The 21,492-nt window shown below is 41.4% G+C and overlaps 1 protein-coding gene across 1 annotated transcript in view; it reads left to right on the top strand.

The window, feature by feature from the left end:
• The window catches only part of LOC115192482 (xenotropic and polytropic retrovirus receptor 1 homolog), a 103,126-nt gene that overhangs the window by 57,042 nt on the left and 24,592 nt on the right, over positions 1 to 21,492 (top strand). Inside the window, exon 3 of the mRNA XM_029751045.1 lies at positions 9,519 to 9,620. Within this exon, the coding sequence (XP_029606905.1) occupies positions 9,519 to 9,620 (102 nt within the window). The remainder of the gene's footprint in view (positions 1 to 9,518; positions 9,621 to 21,492) is intronic.

Raw genomic sequence — 21,492 nt, 5'->3', positions numbered from 1 at the left:
TATAGCTGTGTGTGTCTGTGAGGCTCAGAGAGGAATCCATGTCATGCTGTATCCCCTGACTACACCTTCTGGACAATAAGAGATGATATCACTGGTCCGAACTAGAGGTCGACCGATTAATCGGCATGGCCGATTAATTAGGGCCGATTTCAAGTTTTGATAACAATCGATAATCGGCATTTTTGGACGGTGATTATGGCCGATTACATTGCACTCCACGAGGAGACTGCGTGGCAGGCTGACCACCTGTTACGCGAGTGCAGTAAGGAACCAAGGTAAGTTGCTAGCTAGCGTTAAACTTATCTTATAAAATACTATCAATCTTCACATAATCACTGGTTAACTACACATGGTTGATGAAAGAATAAACGTTTTGTTTTCAAAATGATAGTTTCCGGATTTGACCATATTAATGACCTAAGGCTCGTATTTCTGTGTGTTTATTATATTATAATTAAGTCTATGATTTGATATTTGATAGAGTAGAGAGCGGTGGTAGGCAGCAGCAAGCTCGTAAGCATTCATTCAAACAGCACTTTCCTGCGTTTTCCAGCAGCTCTTCGCATTGCTTGAAGCACAGCACTGTTTATGATTTATCAACTCCCGAGATTAGGCTGGCAATACTATAGTGCCTATAAGAACATCCAATAGTCAAAGGTATATGAAATACAAATGGTATAGAGAGAAATAGTCTTATAAATTCCTATAATAACTACAACCTAAAACTTCTTACCTGGGAATATTGTAGACTCATGGCAAAAGGAACCACCAGCTTTCATATGTTCTCATAAACGTTAGCTTTTTTACATGGGATATATTGCACTTTTACTTTCTTCTCCAACAATGTTTTTGCATTATTTAAACCAAATTGAACATGTTTCATTATTTATTTGAGACTAAATCGATTTTATTTATGTTTTATATTAAGTTAAAATAAAAGTGTTCATTCAGTATTGTTGTAATTGTCATTATTACAAATATATGTTCGGACTAGAGGTCGGCCGATTATGATTTTTAAACGCCGATACCGATACTGATTATTGGAGGACCAAAAAAAGCCGATTAATCGGCCATTATATATATATATATATATATATATATATATACATCGGCCGAGATATATATATATAAATTGGCCGATTTATCGGTATCGGCTTTTTTTGGTCCTCCAATAATCAGTATCAGTATCGGTATCGGCGTTGAAAAATCATAATCGGTCGACCTCTAGTCCGAACACATCACCCACAGTTCCTCTGGGCCAGTCATACTCCATGTTCCTGTCACAATCCCTGTGATAATCAGGAAACTAGGAAGATGTTCAGTAAAAATGGAGAGAAAAGTGGACTTGGACATAAAATGTAACACAGATACATCCATTTTCAACTAGAAAACAAAGGCTTCCAGTTGATTACGCTATATGATTTTTGTAAACAACACTCTCCTTTATTATTACCTGTGACCCACAACACCTCATGTTTCTTTCTGTGTGTGTGTACAGCTCAGGGAGGGTTAGAGCCTCTGACATGGTGGAGAGCTCATGTTTGCTCATCTCCACATGGGGGTTAACATGAAGGATTTATGTGGAGGTTTAATGGGGTGGGTTCTGGACCACCCATCTAAGGAGGGGGGGAATTGAGTGAGGTTTAGAGAAGCTGCTAGTGGCCCTCATTATGTATTTAAACCAGAAAAGGGGAAGCGCTGCTCGCCCGTTATGCAACCTGCAAGGGAATACACCACGACTTGTTTTTCTCAGAGAATGTATTGTTAAAGCCCAGATTGTTTTTCTTTGTGAAGGTATGGAATAAACACAACAGGCAGTAAGTCTAGTCATGTTGTCTTCAGATATAGAACATTTTGTTCAGGTCCCCTTATTTCTTTCACTTCTGACCTCCATAAAGGTCAACAGGATATCAAGCGCTTTAGAGTGGATTTATGGTTGCTTGCGTATTGTTGTATTGGTTTCTCATGAGGTAGACTAATATGGTACTGCTTCCTCCAATAACAACCAATGAGGTGTTCCCAACCGAACTGAGTCTTACCCAGGGGCGTCATGCACCCCAAAAATCTGAGGGGGCACAAAGTACGTGAGGATGGCCTTGGGGCGGTTGTTCATAAATTGGAGAATTTAGCATTTTTCAAACACCTGAAACAACTTTTTGCTGCAATCTGTAACCATAATCATTATGCTTAATTCTATGTAAAAAAAAATCTCAGGGGGAACATGCCCCTGCCCTGTGCCCAATATGAGCATAACGCCTCTGGTCATACCAACAGCAGCTTAGCTGGAGCAGGAGCTGTCCATAGTGCTGAACCTCGTCCTACAGTAAAATATACTGTAGAATTCATCACGGCTATGTAAATGTGGCTGCTAATGGTTTGTGTAGGTTTAGATGCTATCACACACTCGCAAACACTCAGAGTCTACTCACCCATCCCTCCACTACAGAATAATTGTGTTTTTCTTTTCCTGACTGCTCTAAAGCACTTACATTTTTCTCACTTCCCTCCTGTGACTGCCTTGGGCGTCAGTTGAAACATGTTGGTAATGGCTGTATGCAGGCTGGGAAGCCCCGTGTACTGGGACTATGGTGCATAATATACCCCATCCCCATCAGGCACTTACAGGAAATGTCCATGATATGCAGCGTTTGTTAACACGTCTTAATTAAACTGAACTCGTACTTTTTAGAAATGCTATATCCAGTATCCACTGAAACAAAGAGAGCTAAGAAACCATGAAGATAAACGGGGGAAAAAACAACAACTTACCCAGCCTGTCCTCCATGAGACACTCTGTCATGACTAAAAGGGTACAAACCTCACAGCTCCATCATGTCATATAGACAAAACAAGGAGCTCACCTCAAAAGAAAGAGTAGAACCCTGCTCTGTGCTGACAGAGAGGTGAAACGCAGATGTAAAACCAAAACAATCAAACACTATAGGAGTCAGCCAGAACATCCATCTTCACACTGAGCCCACAGGGACAGAACTATTAGTCTCCTAGGAGGAATTCCATCATCGTCTCACTGCTTGCGCTACACACACACACACACACACACACACACCACCGATCCACCTAAGCGCTCCCTCATTCCTGTAATGTCAGGGCCGATACTGCTGCAGGATACCATTTTCTGACAGCCGGTGGAGCCAGCTTTGGTGTGACCCAGCTTGTTTACTCTCTGTGGCTCTGGGTTTTTGTAGCAGAATGCTGTTTGGGGGCAGCAGTGGGCTGCCTGGAGGGGTTACCCTGAGGGCTGTTGGCTGTGCCACAGTACCACTCAGAGGGTAATGAGCTCAGGGGAAGCCCTCCAGAATTGGCCGTCAGAGGGACACTGGGGAGGACGATACATTTTGGAGTATGAGTGGACTGGGCTGTCTCCTCACCAGCCAGTGGTGCAATAACGAGGCCCCATACGGTGAGAGAGAAGGGCTTGGATTCAAACAAATACAGACATCTTTGATTAATGAGAATAAATGCTCTATATCATTATTATTTCACACCCGTTTTAGTCTTTTTTTATCTGCAATTAAGCTGTCCATTTATATCCGTCCTTTTAGTTGAAAATATATTAGCATGGAGTCATAGACAGCTTGCACTTTCCTCTAACTCCGGGTGCCTAATTATGTTAATTCATGCAGATTTGAGTCTTTGGAAAAGGTTGCGGTGAAGAAAATTAGGCTGGAATGTTGGTTATAGAGACATTTTTGCATTGGACGCCTGGTGAATAATGTGTAGCTACAGGGCTGTTTCAGAGCAGAGCTGCCTCTCACTCCTTTGTTCTAACACATCACACACACACACACTCACGGTCTCCTGGGGTCCAGCAGGGCTCCTCAGTAGAGCGTCAGTGAGGGGAGAGAGGGGGGCGAGGGGTCACTCCACAGCCCTCTCCCTATCCTTCTGTCTAGGCTTTCATCTCCTCCATTTCTTCTCATAACATCCTCTAGGCTCATTTCATCAGAAGTCCACATGCGTCTTATTTCTCTGTCTTATTTGTCATCTGCCTCCCCTTTATGTAGACCGGTTCCCAGTGTTCTATGACCCCTTCTTTTGGGATCTTGTTTTTTACCTTGTTTTGCAGTAGTACTGCAGTTCCCTATTCTCACAGGATTTTTCTCTACACTTGAGTCTTACCCCAGTCTGTGCTGGGAGGAGCGATAGCTTGCCAGCCAGCCGACGTAAAATGGCTGAACTCTCCCTTGATTGTTTCCTGGCCCAACGTGTATTGTGACTGCAGTGTCATTGGGAAGTGAGTCATGAAATGCTCTGAGGCTTGGGCAGAGCATACATCCATCCCTCAGATAGGTAGCTGTGTCCTCTCATCCTCCTCTCCTCCAGACGGGATGGGAGGTGCAGTGTGGATACACACTGTAGGGCACTCACACGCCCTCCTGACCTCCTCAACTCAACACTGGCTATTTCCCACTGATCGCAGCTGTTTTACAGCACTCTGTCTGTCTGTCTGTCTGTCTGTCTGTCTGTCTGTCTGTCTGTCTGTCTGTCTGTCTGTCTGTCTGTCTGTCTGTCTGTCTGTCTGTCTGTCTCACTCCTCTCTCTCTTTCTGACCCAGCTAAGATAAGTTAAAGGGTATCTCAGTCCATCTCAGTCCTTATGTTCAGGCTCAGTTCAGAAAGTTAAAAGTTATTTTTCTTTGTTCAAGTCATTATGTTGGTTATGTTGTTTTTATGCATAATCAGGACTGCAAGATGCCTCTCATGGGGATAGGCTGAACTTCAATAAAGAGGACATATTTAGTATGCCAGCACCTTGGGACTATTTCAGTTCATAAAATGAATTATGAAGCATTTCCAACCACTGAGTATGATTAACATCGAAATGTATTATACAGAGCATTTGGAAAGTATTCAGACCCCTTGACTTTTTCCACACATGTTACATTACAGCCTTATTCTAAAATTGATTCAATTAATTGTTTTCCTTATCAATCTACACACAATACTCCATAATGACAAAGAAAAAAATGGATTTAAGAATGTTTTGCAAATGTATATAAAAAAATACAAATAAAAAATACTTACATAAGTATTCAGACCCTTTCCTGTGAGTCTCGAAAATTGAGCTCAGGTGCATCCTGTTTCCATTGATCATCCTTGAGATGTTTCTACAACTTGATTGAAGTCCACCTGTGGTCAATTCAATTGATTGGACATGATTTGGAAAGGCATACACCTGTCTAAGGTTCCACAGTTGACGGTGCATGTCAGAGCAAAAACCAAGCCATGAGGTTGAAGGAATTGTCTGTAGAGCTCCGAGACAGGATTGTCAAGGCACAGATCTGGGGAAGGGTACCAAAAAATGTATGCAGCATTGAAGGTCACCAAGAAGACAGTGGCACCCATCATTCTTAAATGGAAGAAGTTTGGAACCACCAGAGCTGGTCGCCCGACCAAACTGAGCAATCGGGGGAGAAGGGCCTTTGTCAGGGAGGTAACCAAGAACCCGATGGTCACTTTGACAGAGCTCCAGAGTTCCTCTGTGGAGATGGGAGAACCTTCCAGAAAGCCACCATCTCTGCAGCACTCCACCAATCAGGCCTTTATGGTAGAGTGGCCAGATGGAAGCCACTCCTCAGTAAAAGGGACATGACAGCCAGCTTGGAGTGCCAAAAGCCACCTAAAGACTCTCAGACCATGAGAAACAAGAGTCTCTGGTCTGATGAAATCAAGACTGAACTCTTTGGCCTGAATGCCAAGCTTCACGTCTGGAGGAAACCTGTCACCATCCCTATGGTGAATCGTGGTGGTAGCAACATCATGCTGTGGAGATGTTTTTCAGCGGCAGGGACTGGGAGACTAGTCAGGATCAAGGCAAAGTACAGAGAGATCCTTGATGAAAACATGCTCCAGAGCGCTCAGGACCTCAGACTGGGGCGAAGGTTCACCTTCCAACAGGACAATGACCCTAAGCACACAGCCAAGACAATGCAGGAGTGGCTTTGGGACAAGTCTCTGAATGTCCTTGAGTGGCCCAGCCAGAGCCCGGACTTGAACCCAATCGAACATCTCTGGAGAAACCTGAAAATAGCTGTGCAGTGATGCTCCCCATCCAACCTGACAGACCTTGAGAGAATCTGCAGAGAAGAAATGGGAGAAACACCTCAAATACAGGTGGTCCAAGCTTGTAGCATCATACCAAAGAAGAATGGAGGCTGTAATCGCTGCCAAAGGTGCTTCAGCAAAGGACTGAGTAAAGGGTCTGAATACTTATGTAAATGTGATATTTACGTTTTTTATTTTTAATATATGTGGGGGAAAAAATCTAAACCTATTTTTGCTTTGTCATATGGGGTATTGTGTGTAGATTGATGACGGGAAAAAAACAATTTTAGAATACGGCTGTGATGTAACAAAATGTGGAGAAAGTCAAGGAGTCTGAATGCACTGTATTTTTAAATAGACAGATATTTTTCTCATTTTTCCTGTAAAGCTGTAAATCGTTGACTTCCTTGCTGGCTCTAAGGAACATTTTCACCGCCTTTTACCGAACACAATCAGTCTCTCCCTGCATTCTCGCTCTCCTTGCTGGTGAATAGAGCAGGGATATCGACAGCCTACAGCCTTGGGCATCTTTTTCTTATTACCGAGAAAATAATTGAATGGCTCTCCATCTAAAGGCTTCAACTTGCATCAAAGGGTCAATTCATATGATAGGCCAGCTAACATTTCTATTCTAACCCTACTGATGGATGGTGTGATGTATCCCTCGCTGGGACATTTAGATAGAACATCAATGATGCATCAGTACTGGTGTCAACTTGCAAGTCTGGACAGGCTAACATTGATAAGAGAGTGATCGGGATGAATAATCATTGAAAACGAATAAGGGTTTTAGTAGCAGAGAGAGGATATAGAGAAGCACATTCTCTCAGTGTGCAGATCCTCTTTGTCTCTGTCTTTCTCAGTCCCAGCAGGCGAGGCCTGTCTCTTACACTGTGACTCTCTACTCTCAGGATCACTGTCAGATATTGCCAGCTGTTATAGACTGATGGGATGTGGTTACTATGAAGCATTAGAACTATAGCCTGTTAATCCTGTGGTGTAGACCTGTGGCTTGGGACAGCGCCCTGTGGCCCTGGTCCTCTTGGCTGCCATTGGGGAGGGGAAGGGGGTGGGGGAGCGGGGGATGCAGACAGAGGAAGGAATCCCCCGGGCAACTCACAGGGGTGTTGGGTTACTCTGTGTGGCGGATGACTGTGAGATTAAAACAACATAACACAGGAGGAGAGGTTACTGAACAGACTCCTGACCCAGCCTGGTTCAGCCAGAATCCTTAACCTAATCAAAGGTGCCCTTATTTAGAGCTGAGCCAGTGGGAAAGGAAAGATACCTAGTCAGTTGTACAACTCAATGCATCTTCCACATTTAACCCAACCCCTCTGAATCAGAGAGGTGCAGGGTCTGCCATAACTGACATCCATGGCACCCAGGTAACAGTGCCTTGCTCAGGGGTAGAACTGCCTTGCTCAGGGGTAGAACAACAGATTTTTACCTTGTCAGCTCAGGGATTCGATCCAGCAACCTTTCAGATACTGGCCCAACGCTCTAACCACTAGGCTACCTGCCGCCCTGTGCTTGTCCCTAACATTTTAATTATTTATACGCCGTGAATTACTGCCTTTGGAAAACAAGCACTTGTGTACCATCAGAGGAACGAGAGAGGCAGGGGCGTGTTGGTGACCTTTGTGGGCTGAATAGAAACACTCTGTCAATTGTGGAGGTGACTAGTGCGGGCCGCCTCCCAGACGGTCCTACTAGGTTCACCGCGCGTCCTAGCCTTAGATTATTCCGCGGTATGAGTCTCATTCCCGGTGAGGGGGCCTCCCTGTCTCCCTACCCTAGGCTAAGTTAGCAGAGGAGGCTTGGGCTCCACTTTATCAACCCGGGTCACCCCTCTTGATCTATCTCTGCCTGCCAGAGGTTAGCTCACTCCTTCCTACTTCATGGGTAGTTTGTGACAAGGTCTACTATGTTCTTCTTCATCTTCCTTGTCTCAGTGTTATCATGCTGATTCACAACACCATCAAGGCCTTTTGAACTAATTTGTCTCTCTTGGTTTGATCTACCCTGATCTGAATGAGAAAGAGCATTGTTTAAGATAGTGCATTGATCATAATTTGCTCACACACACATAATATGCACATACATTTATACTGAATCTACACACACCGACTCACAAACAATCATCATATATGCTGCTGCTACTCTGTTTATCATATATCCTAATGTCTAGTCGCCTAACCCCTATACATATCTACCTCTATCAATCCAGTATCCCTTCATATTGTAAATACTGGAACTTCTTATTTCTTATGTTTATATCTTGTGTGTTTTTGTTCTACCTTGATATTTTCAGTATTACATTGACATTGATGACTGCATTGTTGGGGTTAGAGCTCGCAAGAAAGGCATTTCACTGTACTTGTGCAAGTGACATTAAACCTTAAAACGGATTGTTGTCTAAGGAGAATCAGCCTGAAGGATGTGGATGAGTCCAACAGATACCAGTATTTCTCCAAAATATGCTCACATTCCTCTCCGTCTACAATTACCATATTCATGAACTGTTGCACAAAATGCTGGTTTCAATAGTGGTTTGTGTTCATGAATTGTTTCTCATATCTAAAAGCCTATCCAACTGACAATCTCTTAGAAAAAATATATATTGGAACCAAGATTTAAAAAGACCGGATATTGGCACAATATGGAGGGAATGGTGGAACATAAGTAACGAAATTACAGTTAACAATAATGTATGCTTAATCCAGTGTAAACTAATGTATAGAATTTATTATACAAGACAAAATTCACAAATTCTACAGCACAATGGCAGAGTCATGTCTTAAGTATAAAACTAACAATGACTCAATAGTCCATGCCTTCTGGTAATGTTATAAAGTCCATAAGTTATGGGCGAAGTTAGAAAGTTGGCTGTCAGAAGTAGTATTACAATGTAAATGTACTTTTAACCCGTCTGTCTGCATATTTCAAGACATGGCATATGAGGATGCAGTGAGATACTCATCTTACCTTAACGTATACTTAAAAACTGAATACCAACCAATCTTCTGTTGTTAACACAATTGGAATGTCAAATGCTTTATTAACTAAATGTTGATAGTGCGTGGGCAACGGAGAGAAACAAAATGGTGCAGTTTGAGGCCATGTGGCGGAGACTGATGTGGGTGCTGGAGATGAGGGTGTGAGCATGTGGGTCTGGGCAGGTCTGATGTATTTGATGTTTGTGAATGTTCTGTATTGTTTCTTTTTTGTATCTCACCAAAAAAATAGAATTGTTTCTCATTGGTTACATAATGTGTTTTTGTTGAATATTGTTATGATAAGCAGCTAATGTACCTCTTCTCTGAAAACTGACCTGTCTCTCTCTCTCTCTCTCTCTCTCTCTCTCTCTCTCTCTCTCTCTCTCTCTCTCTCTCTCTCTCTCTCTCTCTCTCTCTCTCTCTCTCTCTCTCTGTCTCTATTTTCCCTCTCCAGTCACAGATGAAGACACTGTCAAGAGATACTATGCCAAGTTTGAGGAGAAGTTTTTCCAGAATTGTGAGAAAGAGCTTTTGAAGATCAACACATTCTATTCAGGTAGGCCTATTTGATGGAGCAGTGCTGCTATATGAGTTATTCTCTCTAAGACCCTCCTGTTGATTGGCCCTGAGCATCTGCAGTTTGCCCACTCACAGCAGGCTAACTTCTAATGCCATAACTGTCAGCCTCCAGTGCATTGGGAGTAGTTAGTAATTGCCTTGACGTCTTGCACATGTATACAGTTGTACATTGTGTGTCATGTAGAGTGATGAGCTTTACTTGTGTGCCAACTAAGTGATGTTTTGTCTAATGCGGGGAACTTTGATTTAAGCATGGCTGATCAAATTAGCAAAGGAGGCCTGGTTCATTTCAGGGAGGGAGTATATATGCCTCATGTAACATGAGATGTCATATACAGTACTGCTGATTATTTTCTCTGAGGTATAAGGAAACATTGCTGCCTCTAGAGGCTGTTTGTAGAACTGCATTTAATGGGCTGGTGCTGTACCAAAGCACATACTTTATTGGTAATAATACGAGTTAGATGGGAAGCCAACAAAGTATTCAAAAGGTGCATTTATTAGTGTCCACTTTAATTAACCTTTCCTTAAAGCCTTTCCTTGTTTTTCTTCTCCAATAAAGATTCCCTCCCATCCCCTCCCATTGAAGCTTTGCATGAAGCTGAAATAAACTCAGGCCAGGTTGGACTGCCAAAGAGAACTGGGACTCTGACCAAAATTATGTTGCTCCTCGTTTTTATTTCCTCTGAAAAACAATGATTTCCCATCACTGTTGCTCAATAAGGGACGGTTCTAAAATTACTTAGGGAGAGGGGGGGTCCAAAATGGGGGAGGAGGGAGTAACTTTTTCCTTTGCTTTGGGGAGGGTTGTGTACTTTTTTTATTGGTTACAGGGGAGGGTATAGTGTGTTGTTTCCTGGATTACATTCACCATTTTGCAGTTTTTCCTATTTTTCCCATCTTAGCCAAATTTCCCATTTGCCTCCCCTATCGAACCTAGGGTTCGACCAATGGAACACATGTTCTACAAAAGACAGGTTTGTTATGTGAATGAATTAATGGATTTCCCTCTGTCTCTACTGTGTAGGCTACGTTTATATACTGCATCAGTGCTGCAATGTAACAATTTATCACCACCAGCCTATGTGATCACCTCACATCCGAGCTACACGTAGCCTGCACTCTTGTCATTCATACTTCACCGCCAGTTTATTGCCAACGGTGTAGCCAATGTTATATTCAGTAAGCAAGAGTGATTCTTCTCCTATTTTTTTTTAAATTGCTCAACCAAATATTGCTATTGGGACTCACATTGGGCTAGGCTAGTTCAAGAGAAATAAGGAGAGCGAGAGGCTACTCGGGCCATTTATTCTGTGATGCCAGTGGAGAATTGTGAAAGAAGGGAACAGTGAAGACAGAAAGAGATGTAGGCTAATTTAGAAGTTAGGCAAATTTATGAAGCCCTATTAATCCATAATTCGTATGCTAGCCTGTATATTTGGCCAGAGTTTGACCATATCAATAACTGGTTACACAGATCTACATATAGGCCTACACTCACTGGAGTTAAAATGTAGTGTCAGCCACCCATTGCTCAACTAAAATGATCCTATGGACAGTTTGCATGTTATTTCCATTTTTCTAATGTTTGTTAATATCCTCATAGGCTAGGCTACCATATTGCATAGATACAGTTGAAGTCGGAAATGTACACACACCTTAGCCAAATACATTTAAACTCAGTTTTTCACAATTCCTGACATTTAATCCTAGTAAAAATTCCCTGTCTTAGGTCAGTTAGGATCACCACTTTATTTTAAGAATGTGAAATGTCAGAATAATAGTAGAGAGAATGATATATTTCAGCTTTTATTTCTTTCATCACATTCCCAGTGGGTCAGAAGTTTACATACACTCAATTAGTATTTGGTATCATTGCCTTTAAATTGCTTAACTTGGGTCAAACATTTCAGGTAGCCTTCCACAAGCTTCCCCCATGACAGGGCTCGTGTAACTGAGTCAGGTTTGTAGGCCTCCTTGCTCGCACACGCTTTTTCAGTTCTGCCCACAAATGTTCTATAGGATTGAGGTCAAGGCTTTGTGATGGCCACTCCAATACCTTGACTTTGTTGTCCTTAAAGTATGCTTGAGGTCATTGTCCATTTGGAAGACCCATTTTCGACCAAGCTATAGCTTCCTGATTGATGTCTTGAGATGTTGCTTAAATATATCCACATAATTTTCCTTCCTCGTGATGCCATCTATTTTGTGAAGTGCACCAGTCCCTCCTGCAGCAAAGCACCCCCACAACCTGATGCTGCCACCCCCGTGCTTCACGGTTGGGATGGGGTTCTTCGGCTTGCAAGCATCCCCCTTTTTCCTCCAAACATAGCGATGGTCATCGTGGCCAAACAGTTCTATTTTTGTTTCATCAGACAAGGACATTTCTCCAAAAAGTACGATCTTTGTCCCCATGTGTAGTTGCAAACCGTAGTCTGGCTTTTTTATGCCGGTTTTGGAGTAGTGGCTTCTTCCTTGCTGAGCGGCCTTTCAGGTTATGTCGATATAGGACTCGTTTTACTGTGGATAGAGATACTTTTGTAACTGTTTCCTCCAGCATCTTCACAAGGTTGATTTGCACTTTTTGCACCAAAGTACGTTCATCTCTAGGAGACAGAATGCGTCTTCTTCCTGAGTGGTATGACAGTCCCATGGTGTTTATACTGGTGTACTATTGTTTGTACAGATGAACGTGGTACCTTCAGGCGTTTGGAAATTGCTCCCAAGGATGAACCAGACTTGTGGAGGTCTACAATTATTTTTCTGAGGTCTTGGCTGATTTATTTAGATTTTCCCATGATGTCAAGCAAAGAGGCACTGAGTTTGAAGGTAGGCCTTGAAATACATCCACAGATACACCTCCAATTGACTCAAATGACGTCAATTAGCTTATCAGAAGCTTCTAAAGCCATGACATCATTTTCAGGAATTTTCCAAGCTGTTTAAAGGCACAGTCAACTTAGTGTATGTAAACTTCTGATCCACTGGAATTGTGATACAGGGAATTATAAGTGAAACAATCTGTCTGTAAACAATTGTTGGAAAAATTACTTGTGTCATGCACAAAGTAGATGTCCTAACCGACTTGCCAAAACGATAGTTTGTTAACAAGAAATTTGTGGAGTTGTTGAAGAACGAGTTTTAATGACTCCAACCTAAGTGTATGTAAACTTCTGACTTCAACCTAATATTTCTCTCTCCTAATCCCTTTAAACTTGCTGTCACGTCCTGACCAGCAGATGGAGCTGTTGTAGTAGTTTGGGGGCCAGGACGTGGCAGTCTTGTGTGTGTCTTGTGATTCCTGATCAGGAACAGCAGGGAATCGTTGTTCCTGATTGGGAGTCATATATGTAGGAGTTGTTTGTCACTGGGGTTTGTGGGTGGTTGTTTTTACACTGCGTTTTGTATGCCTGTAAGACTGTCACTGTTGTATTTATTGTTTTTTCAGTGGATGCTCTACTCCTTTTTTGAAAATTAAAATATGAGTATCCATATACCTGCTGCGCCTTGGTCCATTTATGAAGACAGCCGTGACACTTTCCTTGTTTTAGCATTATCCTAATGTAGCCTACTTTCTGTTCAACAGTCAGGATGTGAAGCTAGGCCTAGGTTTTTAATGGCCTACATTTTTGGAAAGAAGAAATGTGATTAGCTTTTGTGTTTGAGATGCGCTGGCAGCTTTGATTGATAGATCCTTTTGATAGGTGTGTGTGTGTGTGTGAGTTTGCTAACTCTCTCTATGTCCATTCAGAAAGTTTCCTACAATAGCATAGGTCTATCTTGACTCCATCTCTTTAATGAGAGAGTAGGAACGATAACAACATAACAACAATTTTGGCAAATGTCATAATGATCAACGTATACTATGTGTTCAAGGAATGACGACAGGTGCCAGTTTTGCGTTTCCTCTCTTATTAAATGGGACGCAACTGAAGCAAATGCTCTTGTCATAATTTTAAAATTGTATTTATTATTTCTCTCTTACTAGCCTACGGCATCCTCTCTAGCCACTTTGAACAACATATTGTAATGACTCAAGCAGGAAGAGAGAGCTCGTCCATGGTGGTCGGCAAACCCTTAACCTTCTGGCTCGTAGCCCAGTGTAGCATCGACTGTGCATGCCACAAAAAGTGCCCACAGTAACTGTCGCAATTATTATTGAGGTAATTCAATGAAGGGGGAGGGTTATTTTTTTTGTAAAAATTGTGACAACTGGAATTGGACCCCCCTCCCCCCTTAGCACTGCTGAGCAATTAATACTTTTTGAGGTCGGTTTGGTTTCGGGTCGATTATAAATGTAAAAAAAAAATATATATATATATATATATATTTTTTTTTACATGAAATACACAATGCATTATGTGGGTTGAATGCTGTAACAACACAGAATAAATAATTAATAAAAGTCCCATGATGGTAGTGACTACCCATTACTACTTATCACTTATTAACCATCATTTATTCACATTACTTCACTTTAATAGAATATTTAAGTTGTGTATTATTACATTTGTTTTATTTGATGACCTTACTATGTCATTCCAGGTCATCATCTCATCTTTTTATTTAACTAGGCAAGTCAGTTAAGAACAAATTCTTAGTTACAATGATGGCCTTGGAACAGCAGGTTAACTGCCTTGTTCAGGGGCAAAACATCAGATTTTTACCTTGTCAGCTCGGGGATTCGATCCACCAACCTTTTGGTTACTGGCCCAATGCTCTAACCACTAGGCTACCTGCCTATGCCGTCTAAGTAAAACACAATTTTAGTAGTTCTTTAAAGTAAATAAGGCATATTTTATGACTGCTGAATACCCACTAGCAATCACTCATGAATTTTCAGTTAGAGATACCTCACGAAGCAACTGCTCTCCATCCTAGGGTGTCCATGGGTCCTTAAATTAATTTAAGACTTTTTAGGACTTTTTATCTAAATTAAAGGTGTTGATAAGTCTTAAATTGTCTTAAATTCTGTTTTCAAAGGTCTTAAAAAAATGTGACCGAAGATGTTGTTTCCGTTTTATTGTACCGCTGCTAAATTGTTGCCACCTCGGCAAAAAGTAAAACATAAAATGATACTCCTACCGAGGCGCACTTTCAAAATGCAAGCTCTAGAGAGCTACGGTATCTACATGTGCGTGGCTGTGTGCGTCGTGTACCAGTGTGAGTTGTGTCGTTGCCAGTGGAGGGAAGAGAGAATTTGATTTATACAATTTGATAGGCAACAACAACACTAACTAGATAGCCAATTGGAAACAGCTTGTTTGCTCACTAGTTAGTTTGCTAGCTAGCCATTAGTTTGCTCTCGGGGACACAAGGCATTAACAAAGGCATTCTGCCTTATCCCAAGGGCTCTCAGCTATAAGCACCGTTTACCAGTAAGACCATATTAACTACAATCCCTACACTCTGTTTTAATGTTTAGAAATGTCAGTAATCATCGCTTGTGAAACATTCTTCAAAACATATGGAACTTATCTTTCATATCAGAGAGAAAGAATCTTTAAACAAATATATACATTTACTGTAGCAGGTTTGCCCAGATCCATACGTCTGTGTGCCTCCAGCCTAGGAACTACACTTTCTCCAGTTATGCTTACACAGAGGGGTTTGAGCACGCTAGATAGCGAAGATAGCTAATTAGCACAGGTGGTTGTCTCTGTCTTCCATCTGTCTTCCATAAACAAGTGCTGTAACATGGCGATATGGCCTTGTGAGAACACTAACCTTATACAGTGGTTTGCGAAAGTATTCAGCCCCCCTTGGCATTTTTCCTATTTTGTTGTCTTACAACCTGGAATTAAAATACATTTTTGGGGGGGTTTGTATCATTTTATTTACACAACATGCCTACCAATTTGAAGATGCAAAATATTTTTTCTTGTGAAAAACAAAAAACTGAAAACTTGAGTGTGCATAATTATTCATCCCCCCAAAGTCAATACTTTGTAGAGACACCTTTTGCAGTATTTATAGCTGCAAGTCTCTTGGGGTATGCATGTCTCTATAAGCTTGGCACATCTAGCCACTGGGATTTTTGCCCATTCTTCAAGGCAAAACTGCTCCAGCTCCTTCAAGTTGGATGGGTTCCACTGGTGTACAGCAATCTTTAAGTCATACCACAGATTCTCAATTGGATTGAGGTCTGGGCTTTGACTAGGCCATTCCAAGACATTTAAATGTTTCCCCTTAAACCACTTGAGAGTTGCTTTAGCAGTATGCTTAGGGTCATTGTCCTGCTGGAAGGTGAACCTCCGTCCCAGTCTCAAATCTCTGGAAGATTGAAACAGGTTTCCCTCAAGATATTCCCTGTATTTAGCGCCATCCATCATTCCTTCAATTCCATCATTCCTTCAATTCTTCAATTCATTCCTTCAATTCAATTCAGTTTCCCAGTCACTGCCGATGAAAAACATCGGGGATCGTGTTCTCGGGGTGATGAGAGGTGTTGGGTTTACACCAGACATAGCGTTTTCCTTGATGACTGAAAAGCTCAATTTTAGTCTCATCTGACCATGCCTTTTGGCAAACACCAAACGTGTTTGCTTATTTTTTTCTTTAAGTAATGGCTTTTTTCTGGCCACTCTTTTGTAAAGCCCAGCTCTGTGGAGTGTACGGCTTAAAGTGGTCCTACAGACAGATTTTCCAATCTCCGCTGTGGAGCTTTGCAGCTCCTTCAGGGTTATCTTTGGTCTCTTTTTTGCCCTTCTGATTAATGCCCTCCTTGCCTGGTCCGTGAGTTTTGGTGGGCGGCCCTCTCTTGGCAGATTTGTTGTGGTGCCATATTCTTTCCATTTTTTAATAATGGATGTAATGTTGCTCCGTGGGATGTTCAAAGTTTCTGATCTTTTTTTATAACCCAACCCTGATCTGTACTTCTCCACAACTTTGTCCCTGACCTGTTTGGAGAGCTCCTTGGTCTTCATGGTGCCGCTTGCTTGGTGGTGCCCCTTGCTTAGTGGTGTTGCAGACTCTGGGGCCTTTCAGAACAGGTGTATATATACTGAGATCGTGTGACAGATCATGTGACACTTGCACACAGGTGGACTTAATTTAACTAATTATGTGACTTCTGAAGGTAATTGGTTGCATCAGATCTTATTTAGGGGCTTCATAGCAAAGGGGGTGAATACATACGCACGCACATCTTTTCCGTTTTTTTTGTTGTTTAATTTTTTTAAACAATTTGGACTATTTTGTGTATGTCCATTACATGAAGTCCAAATAAAAATCCATTTAATTTACAGGTTGTAATGCAACAATATAGGAAAAACGCCAAGGGGGTGAATACTTTTGCAAGGCACTGTAAAGGTGTGTAGTAATTTAACCTTTTGTTTTTTAATAATTATTTCTCGTTGATATAAAAGATATGTTCCTTATGTTTCCAAAACCGTACCGCAAGCGATGGGTGTTGACGTTCAGAACGAGCATCGGGGCTCTTAACAAAACTCCACCAGCCAGAAGATACCTTTATGAATACATGCTAAAGGTAGTTAGGGTGTAGGAATGGGCTAGCTATTATTACCATGTATTAATGTAATTGCCGTGTCCTAAAAAAATTCCAGTGGTACTCGCGAATAACCGCGAATAGCCATCACGCACTCATGAATGGGTGCGTTTTTAAACCATGATGTTTACTCTGTTTGTAACGGTTTCCTGATCTATCAATATTGGGATATGAGAAATAAATCTGGCACCGTTGGAAAGCTCAGATTTTCCTGTATTCAAATGTAGCCATGTCATTATGACAACCATATAAATACAGTTGAAGTCGGAAGTTTACATACACTTAGGTTGGAGTCATTAAAACTCGTTTTTCAACCACTCCACAAATTTCTTGTTAACAAACTATAGTTTTGGCAAGTCGGTTAGGACATCTACATTGTGCATGACACAAGTCATTTTTCCAACAATTGTTTACAGACAGATTATTTCACTTATAATTCACTGTATCACAATTCCAGTGGGTCAGAAGTTTACATACACTAAGTTGACTGTACCTTTAAACAGCTTGGAAAATTCCAGAAAATGATGCCATGGCTTTAGAAGCTTCTGATAAGCTAATTGACATCATTTGAGTCAATTGGAGGTGTACCTGTGGGTGTACTATTTCAAGGCCTACCTTCAAACTCAGTGCCTCTTTGCTTGACATCATGGGAAAATCAAAATAAATCAGCCAAGACCTCAGAAAAAGAATTGTAGACCTCCACAAGTCTGGTTCATCCTTGGGAGCAATTTCCAAACGCCTGAAGGTACCACGTTCATCTGTACAAACAATAGTACGCAAGTAGAAACACCATGGGACCACGCAGCCGTCATACCGCTCAGGAAGGAGACGCGTTCTGTCTCCTAGAGATGAACGTACTTTGGTGCGAAAAGTGCAAATCATTCCCAGAACAACAGCAAAGAACCTTGTGAAGATGCTGGAGGAAACAGGTACAAAAGTATCTATATCCAAAGTAAAACGAGTCCTATATCGACATAACCTGAAAGGCCGCTCAGCAAGGAAGAAGCCACTGCTCCAAAACTGCCATAAAAAAAGCCAGACTACGGTTTGCAACTGCACATGGGGACAAAGATCGTACTTTTTGGAGAAATGTCCTCTGGTCTGATGAAACAAAAATAGAACTGTTTGGCCATAATGACCATCGTTGTGTTTAGAGGAAAAAGGGGGATTCTTGCAAGCCGAAGAACACCATCCCAACCGTGAAGCACGGGGGTGGCAGCATCATGTTGTGTGGGTGCTTTGCTGCAGGAGGGACTGGTGCACTTCACAAAATAGATGGCATCATGAGGAAGGAACATTTTGAAGAAAAATGTCAAGACATCAGTCAGGAAGTTAAAGCTTGGTCGCAAATGGGTCTTCCAAATGGACAATGACCCCAAGCATTCTTTCAAAGTTGTGGCAAAATGGCTTAAGGACAACAAAGTCAAGGTATTGGAGTGGCCATGACAAATCCCTGACCTCAATCCCATAGAAAATTTGTGGGCAGAACTGAAAAAGTGTGTGCGAGCAAGGAGGCCTACAAACCTAACTCAGTTACACCAGCTCTGTCAGGAGGAATGGGCCAAAATTCACCCAACCTTTTCTGGGAAGCTTGTGGAAGGCTACCTGAAACATTTGACCAAAGATAAACAATTTAAAGGCAATGCTACCAAATACTAATTGAGTGCATGTAAACTTCAGACCCACTGGGAATGTTGTGAAAGAAATAAAAGCTGAAATAAATCATTTTCTCTACTATTATTCTGACATTTCACATTCTTAAAATAAAGTGGTGATCCTAACTGACCTAAGACAGGGAATTTTTACTAGGATTAAATGTCAGGAATTGTGAAAAACTGAGTTTAAATGTATTTGGCTAAGGTGTATGTAAACTTTCGACTTCAACTGTATTCATGTTAGTCAATAGATCTCACTTGCCCTGACCACTGAAATATTTTAGCAGGATCATAAATAAATAAACATGTTTTAGCTACCTTGCATGCATCTCGCTACACCCGCAATAACATCTGCTAAATATGTGTATGTGACCAATAAAATTATTTGGATTTGAAGTATAGCCATTATATACCTGATTCACTGAATAAGGGAATTTGTTTTTTTTTAATCAAATGTTTGGTTGTAGGGCTAATGTTCTAATGTTGGGCTATAGCATATAATATTTACATCCAAGAGAGCTATTGGGTGTGTACTACATACTTTTGTTCCAGCCTTCTCTAACAATCCATATTTTACAAATCAACTGCTCAACAGGACCTTGAAGCTGACTCAGGTGTGTTTGAGAGGGCTGGATCAAAAGCCTGCACCCAGTAGCCTAGCTCTCCAGATGGAGAGTTGACCGCATGTTTTTACAGTAACAGAGCTGTATATTTGACTTTGAGAAAGAAAATTCACAGTGGAATCGTATTGAGTATTGTTATATTAAGCTGGTATTTGTATCGAAGTCAAAATAATGTTATTGCCACAACACTTAGTTTGTGATCTAAGGTTAGCTATTGACTGGCCCATTGGGGTAGCCTTAGCAAATGCAGATAGATAGGCAACCCCATATTTCAGCCATCTATAGGCAAGCCACTATGCTACATCAGTTAGGCTACAGGAGAATGCTCATTGCTAAAATAGCACACCTGCCTGATGATACACTGTGAACCATGTATAGTCGTTGGTGAAAGAGACTGCCGTAAAAATACTTATTTTTGCTCAAATGTTTTTGTGCTTATTTCTGAAGGGGAACATTAGCAAGTGTGTGGCGCTCGCAGACCTCAAAATTGGTTTTAAATTGCATTCCAAGTTGCAATAAAACGCCTTAAAAAGTCCTAAATGTAACTTTCTGTTTCATACAGATACCCGGCTATCCCTCTTGATCGCGCGTACTCCTGTAGCAGGCATAAAAAATAAAAAATAAACGGACAAGTAGGTACGCAATGGATTATGGTCATTTTAGGTAATAACCACGTTTTCTGGCAAAAGTGGTGATGGGAAGCAAGGCTATTTTTGCTGACTCAGATCTTTTCGACTCGTTCAGTCAAAACAACAAATATTTTGACTAATTTCGTTCATTTGAGTCAGTAATGCACAGAGCACACAGGACCACCGACCGGCGAATGATGAACTGAAAACTCGAAAGTCTTGATTCTACGAGCCTCTCGTTCACCATAGGTGGCTTATTGGAGCTGTCATTTGTGACTGAGACTTGTAAACGTGTGCTTTAAACAATTTACATTTGCTGATTGTTAGGTATACAAATAACATTTGAAATGCGGTCTTGGCGTTTGAATGACTCTTGGCGGAATGCATTGCTTGACTGCCCTGAGGGTGATAAACACAGTCGTTCGCAAACTGCAGCCACCCAAACGATTCAAGTTTGTTGTTCTTCTCATTGCTCATGATCTATTTTCCTGCGCGCATATGACAGACAGTTGGTGGTCGGAGCATATCTGTGGAGCCGCGTGTATTAATCCTGCTGTAGGGCTCATTTCAACCAGCACTATCAGGTCAAACTAACGACTAAAGTGAATGAGTCACTCAGAAAAACAAATCATGACTCTCGAGTCAGTAAAAATAGTTGTTCAAAAAGAACTACACATCACTATGAATTATGTAGAATATTGGCCTGAACTACAACTCCCTACTACATCACACATTTCGGGCATGATATGATTTATCTATAGAGAAACTGTGCAATAAAAAAATATATATGTAATTCAAATGTAGGCCGTCATTGTAAATAAGAATTTGTTCCTAACTGACTTGCCCTGTTAAAATAAATAATTTAACCAATGTTGGTCCCAAAATGTTTTTATGGAAGATAACCAAATGTTCAGCTAATTGCTCAGCACTACCCCATAGTAATTTGCGAACAGTTCCTAAGCATATCCAGCAGACGTCTGGGTAAGTCAAGGCTAGACACCAGGCATTATTATAATTGAATGCAGTCTGGCTCGATGTAGGCTATAATGAAATCTTTAGGGAAGGTTGTTTTCAGCAGTGTTGGGTTTTATTAGCAGTCATGTAACCCAGCCATTCACTTCACACGTGACTCCAGATTGCAGCATCATAATCTCTCAATCCTCCTAGCCGGATGTTGGGATGAAACAAGCAATTACTGAATCTTGCTGGATAGACAGCGTTATCTCCCTCTTTTCATGTCGTGTTCAATGTGTGAGTTTTACATAAGAGACTCCTCTTCTCCGCAGAGAGCTGTGGCAAGCAGCTTCCCTTTTCTGAAATGGGTCATCGACCCCCTTAATTTCACTGCTCCAGGATGACTTAACTCTATTCCAGGGAGAAAAACCGAAGCTAAAAGCTGTCACTATATCTAAAATATTTGTATGTATCCTCAAAT

The sequence above is a fragment of the Salmo trutta genome, chromosome 4 (assembly GCF_901001165.1).
Source record: "Salmo trutta chromosome 4, fSalTru1.1, whole genome shotgun sequence".
Classification (NCBI taxonomy): Eukaryota; Metazoa; Chordata; class Actinopteri; order Salmoniformes; family Salmonidae; genus Salmo; species Salmo trutta.
The sequence above is the reverse complement of the archived record's forward strand: the minus strand, read 5'-3'. Positions and strand labels throughout refer to the sequence as shown.